Genomic DNA, 13,623 nt, shown 5'->3' with positions numbered 1-13,623 from the left:
GGAAGGGGAAGCGAAAAGGAGGGATTGCATATAAGAGGTAACGTGGGGTTCAATGATTTTCCTGGGGGGGGTCGGAAAGAACAGTAACAAGTGAATGCGTGGAAAGGAAGGATCAAGCTCTCCTCACAACCAGCACAGCGTGGCTCAAACAGGCACATGGACCACAGGCGGCTCCTCCCCATCATGGCGGCCCGACGCCATCTGCCCGCACCGGAGGGAGGGATGGGATGGATGGGAGGAGGGGACGGGCGCTGCTTCCGCCGGGGCGGGCCGGCTGATCGATCCGGTACGAGGTTTGAGCTCGGCCCGGCTGATCGATCCGGTACGAGGTTTGAGCTCGGCCCGGCTGTTTGACCCTTAGCGATGGCAGCCAGCCCCATCGTGCCGTCTAAGCGGCGGGAGGAAGCGGTCCGCGGGGTCCGCACCGAGGTGGTTTGCACCGCGTTCTCCAACTCCATCCTCGTGGTGGTCACGCAGTACGGCAAGATGGGCACGCTTGTCTACGTGGACCCCGACACCGTTGGGGACAACATTGGCAGACCTTCGCTCAGCACCAAAGTGCTGCTGGGCAAGGATGAGGTAGGAGCAGATGAGCAGCTCCCCGGCACCGAGGAGAAGGGGAAATGCTGGAGGTGGGGCCGTGCGAGTTGCCAGGGAGCTGCTGATGAATCACGACCGTTAAGCGGTGTTTGCACGGTGGTAAAATGGATGTCAGAGTCTGTTGTGAAGGAAGAGGGGCTTCCTCTACAAAAACACGGCATTACCGAGTGCTCTGTGGGGCTGCTGCTTTGTGTCACGCAGGGTATGGGTTGCCTTGCTGTGTTTATGGAGGCTTTGATACAGCTATAAGGGTTGTAAGATCAAACATAACTCTGATAAGCTTTCCTGGCTTTCTGTTCCAATGATTTCTCCTTCTCGAGTCTCTTTTATTCCCCCCCCCCCCCCCCAGCCTCCACCTCTGCCAGCCCCACAATGCACTTTAGATGCCCTCTCTCTCTGCACCTGCCCTTGATAAAGTTTAATTTGTTTTCCTTCAACTAAACGAGTTTTTATTGACTGTTTCACAGAGCCGGAGAGAAAAGCAGAACCGAACGTGTTTTGCAAAGCACCGGCTGGTCAAGCATTAAAGCAATAAGTTACAGAGCTACAAGTTTATGAGGCTTTCCATCATGGTTGGGCTGTCAGATGTTACTTGCTAACCCTTAACTAGAAGAGCTGTAACAACACGTAGGTTCCCCTTTCTGTCTGCCCCTCAGTGCAGTCCTCATTCCTCAATAACAGCCTTCCCTGGGTGGGGGGAGCTTTGCTTTGCCTGGTTGACATGGCTGCTAATTCTGAACAGCAGCACCTTGAGTCATTCCTGGATTTTATGTTGGAGGCAGGAAGTGCCTTTTTTACACAGTGTTTTGTGTGGCCGACTTAATCAATCTCACCTTGAAGGCTTTTTAATTTGCTGGTTTCCTGCTGGTTGCTGTTAACATCCCTGTGTGAGACCATTCCAAGCTACGCTGGCAGCTAAAGTCATGCTAGCTCAGCCTTCTAAGGGATACATAGCTATAGGTGTCGATACAACTGAGACAAGTTGGATATTCTTGTTAAGGAAACCTCACTAAGATTATTTCCTTTTTCTTCCCTGCTTCAGCATAAGCATTTATTTCTAAATCATAAGCATCTTTTACATGTGCAAAGACTGTGTATAACGCCAGTGTGAGGTCTATAAGAATGACAAAACCAAGACAGCTTACTAACAGAGTTTGTCAGCAGAGCAGTCTGGTCAGCAACGGGAATGTAGTACTGGGGAATCTGGTTATGATGGGAATAGAGGCATTCTGGTCCTTTTACATGAGCTGATATTTGGTGCTGTGGGGATTATTGCAGAAGGGCTCTCAACAGCAGCTTTCCAAACACCCTGAAGCAGCGCAGGACTCCAGTGCAGCTCCAGTTCAGTTGTTTCTTGGGCTGCCACTCGCAGGTCTAAACTCTTCTATTTTAAGTCAGTTGAGAAAGTGCCTTCTAAATGATCCCATACCATGGCTTGGCTTTGCTGACCAGCCAAGCTGTGTGTCTGTTTCCAATCACGCTGGAAGTGCTCAGCAAACTCATGCTCAGCCTCCAGCACAGTCAGGTTCTCAACGTGATCCATTAACACATCACTGTGGGGCTCTTCCTCTGCTATCTCATGCTTAGGACTTTGCAGCTGGGATTGTACCTCTCTATACCTTTGCTTTTCAGCCCCTCGTCCATGTCTGTGCCAAAAACCTGGTGGCCTTCGTGTCTCAGGAAGCTGGGAACAAACCGGTTCTTCTCGCTATGGCTTTGAAGGACAAGACCATGGAAGGAATACAAGCTCTACGGGAAGTGATCCGAAGTTGCCAAGTGTGGTGAAGTTGGACCATCTGGATTCAAGGAAATGATCTGGAGTCCGTGACTCATCGCCGCTTATTTTGAGAGGACAAGAAATGAAAATGATGGAATGTCTTTGTGCTGGTTTTGGACATGCTTAGGAATGTGATGAATTTTTCCTCTACTGTGTAGAACGGTTGTGGGTTTTGTTGCTGCGACAGGTTTGTGGTCCAGGTAGTTGGTGATGAGAACAATTGCCTCAGTATAGGACAGAGATGTGACTTTTGTCACCTGGGGAGGGCTGTACATCTGGGCAACGTCACAGCTCTGCATTAGTGTCCCGAGGAGGAGTGATGGATGCCAAGCTTTGTAGCTACACTGTACCGCAAAGGGGAACACCCAGTGCAGAGTGAGTAAAAGAAACACTGATGAATCTAATTTTACATGGTTGGTTGGTGGTTTGTTTTTTTGGCTCTGTGAAAATCCCTTCAATTGAAATACAAGCCTCCGTAACAAATAAACAGCAATTGCACAATAGGAAAGATTTGTCTTGCCTGCTTTATGTTTAATTATTATTATTTTTTAAGGTAATTACTCCTATGTGACTGCTTTTATCCTTCCGTCAGTCCCCTCCTGATGTGTTCTGAATCTGCTCTTCACTTTCAGTCTCATTTTGAAGAGGTGGATAATCGCAGTGTTCCAGTTTCATGAAACCTGATGGCAGGAAGGAACCCGAGGTAATGAGAAAGAGGCAAAATATCACTTGTTTCCTTATGATGTAGCACATCAGACAGACAGCGTGTGCATTGCTCTGGGCCACCTGCAACAAGCTGCCCCTCTCCTGAAGCACTGACAGAGCAGACGTGGAGACAGATGAGTTTTGAGGGTTACACAGTGGGGTGCTGGCTGAGTCCATTGAAAGAAAGTGCTGTTAGGTGAGGTCATATGAGTTAACAGCTCGCTTAACAGCCTGACTTGTGCTGTTTGCTTGGAAAGCATGTTTGTTTTTTCCTCTTCTTGGAACAGGTAGCACTGAGTAATAAATCTTTAAGTAAGCTGTTGCACGCTTTTGTCACTTATGAACTTAACTGAGCAGACCAAGGCCAGGTCCTGCCTTCGCCTTCAAGGCAGGGAAGAGCTGTGCTGTGCCGATACCCATCAGTATCAGCAGAACCAGCACAGAGCCTGTCCATTCCCCATGCAGCTCCTACTGCCGGATCATTTCCCTTGCTAAAAGAATCCCCTAAAAGTACAATAGCAGCTAATGCATTCTGAAAGGGCTCTTTCCTCTGCAGCACTGGTTACTTCCAGCATTTTAAAGGATAATGAGAAATGAAACTTAGGGTTTTTTTTAAGAGTACATTCAGAAACTGCAGGCTTGCAGCTGCCCTTGACAGAAATTCCATCTAAAAATAATGTTCCAAACCATGCTTCCAAGAATCAGCAATTTGCATCTGTCAGAACTCCACATTTTCCCTCTTTTACATTTCTTCTTTTTTTTTTGTTTCCAGCCCAGGAGGGCTGAGAGAGCCCTGTGGAATTTGTTAACATTGATCTTTGTTCATTCCCAATCCAAAATGCAGGTTGTTTCCTGACTCCTGGTGCTCCTTAGCTCCATATTATATAGTGACTTTATAAACCATGTATGAGTTGGTGAATTCAATGTAAACCGCATCTTCCACTGTGGTGAACCTCATGTGTTGCTACCTAAAAGCTCAGCCAGGTTCACTACTGTGCTTTCCTGGTTCTTTTGGCAACCAGGTCTGCACGCAGCAGTGAGCAAAGCAAGGACGTGGCACTCTCTCCCATTTGATGCACAGAGCCACAACATCTCATCTTGCTGCATCTCTGCAGGCGATAAGTCAGACCACGAGCAGCTGGTCCTTCAAGTTTGCAGTAAACCAAGGGAAGGCCTGCCCCAAAAAACAGCCTCCCCAGCCTGGCTGCTTGTACAACCAGATGTCTGCCTTTTAGTCATCGCTATCTTCCAGGAGGGATTAATTCTCAATCTCAACAAGAACTGCTTTTTGCCACCCAGGCAGCGCTCACCACAAACGCAGGGCAGAAGCTCCGGAGCTTTTCCAGCCTTGTTTGCTTTCCGGGTGTGAATGCCAAACGGGGCAGACTGGAAAGGTACGTTTGGCAGCTTTTCTGCAACAGGTAAAGCTCTACCTGCTGCTATAGGGAGGGCACAGAGGGCCAGGGCTGAGCCCCTCGGGGTGCAGTAAGGGAGCAGCAGTGCTGGCAGTGTCCTGCTGGGAAGGTGCCCGGAGGAGGAGTCTGTGCTGGAGGAGGGCGCAGGGGATGCGGAGGCAGGTGCACGGCAGGACGCAGCCACGGCCCACAGCTGGAGGAGCCCTGCAGGGTGAGTGGGGCCTCGGGATGGGGGCACGGTGGCCTGGTGGGGTTTGGCCAGTGGGGCAGAGATTGGCCCCATGTACATGTGGGTGGTGGAGCAGAGCCTGCGGTGCATGCATTGCTCGCTCATCCATATGGGCTTGACGGAGGGCTGGGTGCTGCTCTGCCTTGGTTATATGTGCTATAGGTACTTCCTCCTGGTGGTGTGGGGGTGGTATAGAGAGGCTGCTCATAAACAGCCCCGAGCCGGGCTTTATCTGGAAGCCATCAACAGGAAAGGAGTGCCTGGTGCTGGCAGGACGCAGCCTGGCCGTTCTCATCCCTGGGTGCAGGTCAGCCATCTCCCCTCACCAGCAGCATGGCATGGACAGAGCCATCCTGCAGACAGCCCGTCCAAACCCAGTGCACTGTCCATGGTTTTCAGCTCCATTTTCACTCCGGTATCCCAGGGATGGAGCAGAGCAGGCAGTCGGAGCACAGCAGGTGTCTGCCCCATGTCTGAGATCTGCCTACTGGGATGTGCTGTCCTATCGAGTTGAGTTTTGGGGCTAAAATTACTCTCACACCTCCTGGCTGCCTTTGTTTTGGAAGCAAATGGGCCCTTGGCTGCATTGAGTTGCCCGGCTACCTTGCATGGCCGGGATCTGGTTACCTCTGGAGCTGGGAGCCCTGTCTCTGAGTGGCACCGAGGCTTTTGTTTTTAATGACTTGCTGCGACGCGTTAAAGAGTTTTACAATGCAGGAGAGCCTGCCAGGAAGGCCGCTGGTGCCGAGCTGCTTGCTGCACAGCCGGGCTGTGAAAACTAATAGGAGCTGGGACAGCTTGGGCCAAGCATCTGTGGCACGGCGCCGGGCTGAAGGCAGAATAAATGGGTCTGGCGCTGAATGCAGCTCTCTGCCGTGTCCCAGGGAGCAAGCCAGATCGTGCTCTTCCCTTGCACAAAGCTTGAGCAGTGTGAAAACTGCCTAACCTGACATAGGGCATCCCCAAAGCGAGCTATGGGGGAAGGGTCTTGCCATAGAAGGGTCCCAACGCAGTTTCATCCCTCCTGCCTGTGCCGCCAGCTCTCCTTGGCCTCCTGTTAATGTTTACAAGGGCTGTCCAAAGAACAGATCCCTCCCCTGGATCCTGCTTCCTGCCGGCCTGGGCAGGGTGACGACAGCTGTACGGAGGAAAACCCTCTGCTCCTGCTGCCCGGAGAGCCCACTGCGGCCACAGGTACAGCCTGGGACCTGGGCAGCCCATAGCACCAGGCATCTCCACTTACAGACAGCGGGAGGGCTCTGGGGGAGGTATTTTTAGGGCTGCTGATGTGACACCAGCTCAGTTTCCTCCCTTACAGGTTGGGGTTTGGAGAGGGAGCTGCCAGGCGAGCTGGGCTTTGGGCTGTTTGCTGTGCTTAAGTGGATCCGGGTTGTTCCCTATTACACTTATCTCTGGCAGATATTTTCTTGCCTCTCACCAGTCTATGCTTACAGGTTTTCCTCTGGGCGATAGTTACCCGGCAGCTAAAATCTTTGTTTATTAACCATGTGCTGAGGTCTGTCTATATTGTTAGAGCTCTGCTTGCTGCTTTGTTGTGTTTTTGTTTTTTTTTTAACTGCTGTTATACATGTGGAAAAAGCAGGTTGCCATAGATAGCTCAAAGAGAGGCCAAACATGGCAGTCTGTGCATCTGTTGGCCTTGAGATATGAAGCTGCCCTATAAATAAGAGTGTATTATTAGTTTGGTCCTTGCTGGCTGAGCTGCAGAGTGCTCTGTGCTGGGAATGCTGGGGTGAGAGGCTTTGAGGAGGGCAGAGCTGCCCATGAGGATCCTGCAGAGATGCAGGGGTGCACCAGCATCCCCAAACCATTTGCTGCTACCTGGGCTGGCACACCAGGACTTTGAGACCATGAGATGGCCGAGGTGAATGATGGTTGATGCCTGATGAACCCTGGAGCTGGCTGCTAGCAGGTCACTCAGAAGGAAAGAAGCCAAATTTGGGGGTGGACCACAAGGATCTCAGTGTTCTCTGGGCTCCCAGGATAAGGATGTGCACACACCATCCACAGGGATGTCAGTATGTTGACAGCTCTTTAATAAGGGGATGGTTTTAATCATGGAAGGAGGTGATTTTAATGATTAAGTCTCTGGTAGCCACTGGGAGAGGTCCTGAGCTGGAGGTGTGAATACCTGAGAGTAAGAATGTGGGTAGATGTTTTAATTTCCCAAGGGATGGTGACCCCTGAGAAAACCAGAGGGAGGAAGCAAAGTGTGCTTGGGGGGATATGGGGACTAGAGACACCTCCTTGAAGACACGAGGATCTGCTCTTGAGGAACATTTGCATTCTTGTGCTGAGAGAAGCAGCCCTGACTGTGGAGAATAGGCTGGCTTGGGTGAAGGCCATGCTGGAAAAGGCATGGGGAGGAGAAAAGCTCAGCAGAGATTTGTGGGCTGGGAAACTTGCTGGGACCTTCCCCCTCAGCAGTTCACCTCCATCCCACGCCACTCCCCGTACCTCTCCCTCCCACAGATGAGTAATGCCACCCGTGCTTGGCCCTCTCCTGCGGCACCCAGCTCCCCAGGGCCAGGCACAGCTGCCAGGCTGGCCGCCACCACCCCATCCACAGCCCTCACCCTGCTCACAGCTGCCCACAACGACTCCCAGGATGGCCAGCAGCTCTTCCTGACCACAACAACAGCACGGGTCATCTCCGGCATCTTCGTGTGGTCGGCGCTCATTGTCACCTTCCATCAGGTATGGGCAGGATGGAGTCACAGCTTGGGGTTATTGCAGGGGCAAAGCCATTGTTTCCCACCATCTCACTGCAAATCCTTACCCTCAGGTGGGTGTTTCCTTCTGTGGTGGTGGCAGGGAAATCTCCACATCAGGTGGACTTTACCCTGTGGCTGCTGGAGCTGGGAGAGGCACAAGGCAGCACCCAATTGGGAGTATATCTAGCACCGCACAGCTGTGCCTTTGGGCATGCAGCCTTGCAGCACCCCATCAGTAGGCACATACTGAGATGCTGCTCAGACCCACGCTGCTGGGGCTGCCCCAGAGTGAGCCACTGCCTCAGAGCACCAAATTAAGCCCAGACTCATCGGTCCTGGCCACAGCTCTGCACAACTGGCACACTCTCCCTTACAGATCTACATGCACCTGAAGAACTACACCATCCCCAAGGAGCAGCGCTACATCATCCGCATCCTTTTCATTGTGCCCATCTATGCCTTCGACTCGTGGCTCAGCCTCCTGCTCCTTGGCAGCCACCAGTACTACGTCTACTTCGACTCAGTGCGTGACTGCTATGAGGGTAAGCACAGGGCAGCTATATCAGCAGGGATGCTAACAGTAGAGCAGGGCTCTCCTCCTCTGCTCTGTGTCCCTACAGCATCCCGGCTTGCACACTGTCCCAGATCTCCACTGTTTCTGCTTTCAGCTCTCCCTGCCACCATTTGGAGCTTTCCCCCTTCCTGCTCCATCAGCAGCAGGGAGAGGAGGCCCATGGGGCACCTGCAGTCTCTAACAGCCCAGCATCTGGCCACATCCCCAGGGGAAAAAAAAAATTTGCCTATATTTGAGGTAGAAAAACTGTTTTTCCAAAGCAAAAGGCAGACTTACCTATGAAATCAGGCAGTTGGGATGTTTTGAGGTGCGGAGAGAGCTTGTGAGTTGAGTTTAATGTCCTTCCGTGAAGGTCTTTGGCCATCACCCTCCTCCTGCACGTGCTCAGATGTGCATCCTTGGGTGCTGCTGGTACATCCTATGCTCACCACATTCTCTGCATGCAGGGGTTGTGTGTGCACAGTGGAGCTGCTGTGTCTGTAGCAAAACACATTTACTTTGTAGACATGGCTCAGTGTGTCTGGCTCAGGTGGATTCAACCTGCTGGTGGTCTTCTATGCACCCACAACATTGTTCCAAACCCTGATAACATGCTGGGTAGATGAGGAGACATCTGAGCAGGAAGGGAGGTGAAATGTAAGCCCCCCTATCTCCACCACCAGCCCTGCTGACCATGTCTGCCCTTTCCTTGCCAGCTTTTGTGATTTACAGCTTCCTGAGCCTGTGCTTTGAGTACCTCGGTGGGGAGAGCACCATCATGACTGAGATCCGAGGGAAACCCATTGCGTAAGTGGTGGCAAACCACCAACTCCTCAGCCCTCTGCCTGTTTTCCCCATCCTGTTGCCCAACAGCATCTCCTCGGCTTCTGCTTCCAGGTCCAGCTGCTTGTACGGGACCTGCTGCCTTCAGGGCATGTCCTACTCCATCGGGTTCCTGCGCTTCTGCAAGCAGGTGGGTACCCAGTGGGGAGCACTGCAACTCCGCTCTGCAGCAAGGGATGGGGAGCTATTGGGGCTGTGTTGCAGTGGGTCCCTTACCCAAAGGCAGATCTCACCCAGATGCTCGTTATTTTTCTGTCTGTGGGCACCTGGCCAGCAGCAGGGCGCTGCGCTTGCTGTCCTTGCTCTGACTCACTGCTGAGTCAGGGTCCCCTCCCACTGCAGCGCTGAGATTTCTATCTCTGCCCAGTCTCAGGTTGGCTGGCCGGCTCCCTGACTGCCCAGTGCAGCTCTGCAGGCTGGAGGCACCGCTCTGTCCCTGAGCCACCCCTTCCTCCGAGTGGCTATGCTGATTTTTGGGTGCACTCAGGGTGCACAGCCTTGCCCCCTCCTGTCTGCTGGTTCAGATCACTCCTGCAATGGAGAAGCACTGCCTTGTCCATCCCAGCAGCAGAGAGCAGAGTGTTGAGAACAGGGGGTGGGGGGGGAAGGAGGGCATGAAGGAGGTCACTCCTACCCTGTGCATGGTGTTTCTCCCCTGTGCAGGCCACGCTTCAGTTCTGCATTGTGAAACCCCTCATGGCGATTGTCACCATCATCCTGCAGGCGTTTGGGAAGTACCACGACGGGGACTTCAAGTGAGGATGCTGGGTGGGGCTGGGAGGGAGATATCTCCTGGGGGAAGGGGACAGGATGGTCCCTGCTCCATCAGAGGTGACTGGGGGGACTTGCTGGCCCACCCCAGGTAGTGAGACCACACAGAGCCCAAAGAACCCAAGAACAGCCCCACTATCCCCAGGCAAGATTTGGACTAAACACCCAAGGGCCAAAATACAAATGTGACAGCAACCCCTGCTCCCCACCTTCCTCAGCTGGGCTGGGCTGGGCTGCCCCCCACAACACAGCCATGCACATCTCCTCAAGCCCCCTGCTCCCCTCCTTCTTTCTTTGTCCTCAGCTGTGCTCACTCAGCAGCTTCCTCTCTCCCTGCAGTGTCCGAAGCGGCTATCTCTACATCACCATCATCTACAACTTCTCTGTCAGCCTGGCTCTTTATGCCCTCTTCCTCTTCTACTTCGCCACCATGGACCTGCTGCGCCCGTTTGAGCCAGTCCTTAAGTTCCTCACCATCAAGGCTGTCATCTTCCTCTCCTTCTGGCAAGGTGAGTCCCAGCCTTCTTGCAGCACCATGCAACCCAGGGGGGCTTGTCTGGAGCTGATCCCTCTCCCTTCCCCTGCACAGGGACACTGCTGGCAATCCTGGAGAAATTTGGGGTGATTCCCGAAGTTCAGATCATTGATGGGAAGGAGGTAGGAGCTGGGACAGTGGCTGCTGGCTACCAGAACTTCATCATCTGCATTGAGATGCTCTTTGCTTCCATTGCCCTGCGCTACGCTTTTAGCTGCCGTGTGTACAGAGAGAAGAAAGAAAACTCAACAGGTAACTGTTCCTCTCTTCTTTCATCAGTGGATAGGGAAAGGACAACCCCTTATAGCGCTACCAATGGGATGGTAAAAAACAATAAAGGAGCCTCTTGTGCTCCATGAGTTCCTTCTCCCTCAACTGCTTGTGACAGGAAAAGATACCTTGGTGTGGATAGGCAGAATTGGGGGATTTTGGTATTACAGCACACACTGCTGGAGAGGATCCATCCTCTTTGAAACGTAGAGCTTTTTTTTGCTCTTTTTTGCCTTCCTCCTCCTTGGTACTCACCACAGTGAGATGTGGTCCATGGTGAGGCCGTGACCCTGAATTTCTAGGGACATACATTGCTGCAGTCTTGAAGCTGTCTGATGCCCCATCACCTCCTGCTCTGTTTTCCAGCAAACCTTGCCCCGATGCAGAGCATCTCGAGCGGGCTGAAGGAGACGATGAGCCCTCAGGACATCGTGCAGGATGCCATCCACAACTTCTCACCCACCTACCAGCAATACACCCAGCAGGCCATGCAGGAGGCAGAGCGCAAGGCGCCGGGTGAAAATGGGCATGTGGCCTGCAGGGCAGAGGGAGCAGGAGGCAGGAAGAGCAAAAACATCGAGAAGAGAGTGCTGATCCTGTCGGATGAGGAGCTGTAGGAGATATCCGAGGGGACAGAGACATTGGTGAGGCTTAAATGCAAGGAAGGGGAGGCTCCCTGAAGGCTGCGACGACCTGGTCATGTTGGCATGCTGGAAGGAGGAGAGCCAGGAACTCTACTCATAAAGCCAGTTCCTAAAAGGGAAGATGCAATAACCAGGGAAAAGTTAAAATAGTGCCAGCTTCTGACTCGTCTCTGAGGTGTTACAGACTGGGCTCTTTGCTTCACTGCCAATCTGGGTGCCAGTCCTGTGTCCATACCCCTGCTGGGCTCCCATTGAGCCAGGACCCCCGCGGTGCCATTGGACAGTCTGGCCTCCTCACCCTCCTCTTACCTGCAAACAGCACCGAGGTGTGACAGAATTGCTTTTCTCAGCACAGTTCTGCTCTAGTTTCTCCTGATTTGGGTAAAAAAATGATCTCCAGGGCCCCATGGAGAAAAGCAGTGCAGGAAGGTGACTTCACTTCACCTCAAAACCTGGTAACATTTGAAAGACATCATGCCTTATTTTTATGTTTTCCTCTCTCCTTCCCCTCCAAAAGCCCACAGGGTTGTGCAGGAGCCCTTTACCAGGAGGAAGAGCAGCTCATCCTCCTCAGCCTCCAGATGGGGATGCAGCTGCTGGTCCAGCTCTCCTGGGATCAGCAGTGGGACCTTTCCTGGACCTCCCTGCACGGACCTGCAGCTGCATTCCTGAAAGCTGCTGCGGCAGAGGAGCTTGTTTTTGTCTGAACCCACTTATCTGCAAAGCAGATCAGGAGTTAAAAGGGATTCCAGCTTTCTTATCAGAGCCATTATTAGGGAACCAGACTGTGACTGGTGTTGGTAGGAATGTACCGACCGGGAACTGTCTGTTCCTCCTAACTCCTCTCCATCCCCTGTCCCTACCCTGCATGCAAGAAGCAAGTGCTGCAAGACCAGAATCAGCGGATGCTGGAGGCCCTGGGAGCTCAGCAGCACAAGGGCTGTGTGAGCCATTACCTGGAGCACCACAGCATCCCACAAATCCATCACCCTGCCTGGGCTCTGAGAAGGCACGTGGGGCTGAGCCCGACAGATTTTCTCTCTCCTTCTCTTAAACTTCCTCTCCACTTTTATTTTCTCCTATTTCTGTTCCCCTGCTGTAAATCAGGTGATCCCTTTGGCAACTTCTTTGGGCACCATCCGGCTGTTGGTTGGGGTGGGAGCTGGGCAGTGGAAGGGGGGCAAGTCTGGAGTCTTTGATTTGCAGTCACATGGCAAACAAACCCATGGGTGAAGCTTATAGCTGTTTTACAGCTCCTAGTGTTGTTTTATTCCCTGCTCTTGAGCTGCAACGTGTAAATTGCAAGAGGAAATTATTTATGATTTTTTTTTCTAATAAACAGCAATTTCTACCATGGGCTGAACAAGCGTTTTCTGAGCTCAGCAAGCAGAGCCTGCACTCTGCCCACTCCTGCTCTAATGCTGATGCTCTTAAGCTGCACGTCCTCCCTGCCCCTTGGTGCTGGCCCAGCAGAAATACCTGCACACACAGCATCCTCCACACTCCGATGTTCCCACAGGGCTTGCGCTCATCCCTCTCCCTCCACAAGCAGCGTGTCCCCACCGTGCACTGCACCTCCTCCAAAGCTGTGGATGCAGCAGTTCCGAGCTGCTGGGTCCTCTGCAGCCGAGCCAAGCCCATCAGCAACAACACAAACCTATTTATTATTATCAGAAGTATCTTATCATGCTGGAAATGTGGAGTTAGCACAGGCAGGCTATGACTGAGCCAGTCTTGCAAGCCTTCTGCTCTGGTGCTCTGCTGCCTGTACCTGCCCAGCCCGTGAGGCTGCCGTGTTTTGTGTCACCTGGCCTGTAAACAAGAGCCAAGCAATTGGCACATCCAGGGAGCTGCCACCAACAAGGCTGCGACTTGGGCGCAGGGCTGGCAGGGAAGCAGGGCCTCATCTCAGCAAACATCTTCATCTTCTGAGCCCCTTCTGTGCCACAGCTGAGGGGACAGAGGCTGCTTCACCCCCTGGGTGAGGACAGACTGTGAGCTGATGATGGGGCATCTGCCAGCGTGCTCACGGGATGCAGACTGGCATAAGAACACAGCAAGAAGCGCGGCTGTACTTCATTGCACAAATGATCAACTCCAGCACATAATGGGCTGCATTCATTTCTCTTGCCAGCAGGTGCAATTCCCACTGCAGACGGTAACAATTGCCTATTTATGTCAAGTCCTGATTACTGTATTATATGTTAAACAGGTCTTTCTCACAAGCAAAAACATGGAAGAGAAAAAAAAAGCACCAAACCAGCCATGACGCACCAAAGCCTGCGGTGCAATGCCAGCCCCAAGGAACACACTGCCATGGCCTGGGCCTCCTCAGACTGCAAGGCTCAGAGCTCAGAACACCCCAATAAGGGCTGAAATACTAAAGGTGTCCTTGGCAGAACATGTGGTGCTGCTCCATCTCTGCGATGAGCACAACATCCTGCCTCCCTGTGCCATCATCAGCCATCCTCTCCATGGCCAGGAGCTGAAGCAGGAGATGGTGACCTTCACAAGCTTGCTCCTCACAGCACCTGAAATCTCCCAGC

The 13,623-nt window shown here is 52.6% G+C and overlaps 2 protein-coding genes across 4 annotated transcripts; both read left to right on the top strand.

Moving 5' to 3' along the window:
- Positions 1-253: 253 nt before the first annotated feature.
- On the top strand, positions 254-2,885 carry PSMG3 (proteasome assembly chaperone 3). The gene is made up of 2 exons (XM_015876779.3): positions 254-579; positions 2,233-2,885. The coding sequence occupies exons 1-2, from the start codon at positions 364-366 to the stop codon at positions 2,383-2,385; spliced, it is 369 nt and encodes a 122-aa protein (XP_015732265.1). The 5' UTR covers positions 254-363; the 3' UTR covers positions 2,386-2,885.
- A 1,684-nt stretch (positions 2,886-4,569) lies between these two features.
- On the top strand, positions 4,570-12,431 carry TMEM184A (transmembrane protein 184A). Of its 3 annotated transcripts, none has more exons than XM_015876774.3 (9): positions 4,570-4,708; positions 7,220-7,444; positions 7,838-8,003; positions 8,731-8,821; positions 8,912-8,987; positions 9,521-9,612; positions 9,968-10,137; positions 10,218-10,415; positions 10,800-12,431. In XM_015876774.3, exons 2-9 carry the CDS (start codon positions 7,220-7,222, stop codon positions 11,048-11,050), a joined length of 1,269 nt encoding a protein of 422 aa, XP_015732260.2. In that variant the 5' UTR covers positions 4,570-4,708; the 3' UTR covers positions 11,051-12,431. The 3 variants fall into 3 exon arrangements, with proteins under 3 accessions (XP_015732260.2, XP_015732259.2, XP_085370753.1); XM_015876773.3 differs by lacking the exon at positions 4,570-4,708 and adding an exon at positions 5,800-5,920; XM_085514627.1 differs by lacking the exon at positions 4,570-4,708 and having other exon boundaries at positions 6,476-7,444.
- The last annotated feature ends 1,192 nt before the right edge of the window (positions 12,432-13,623 follow it).

The sequence above is a fragment of the Coturnix japonica genome, chromosome 13, assembly GCF_054131305.1.
Source record: "Coturnix japonica strain WE chromosome 13, WE-NBRP24, whole genome shotgun sequence".
Taxonomy (NCBI): domain Eukaryota; kingdom Metazoa; phylum Chordata; class Aves; order Galliformes; family Phasianidae; genus Coturnix; species Coturnix japonica.
This window is presented reverse-complemented; position numbering and strand designations above follow the sequence as displayed.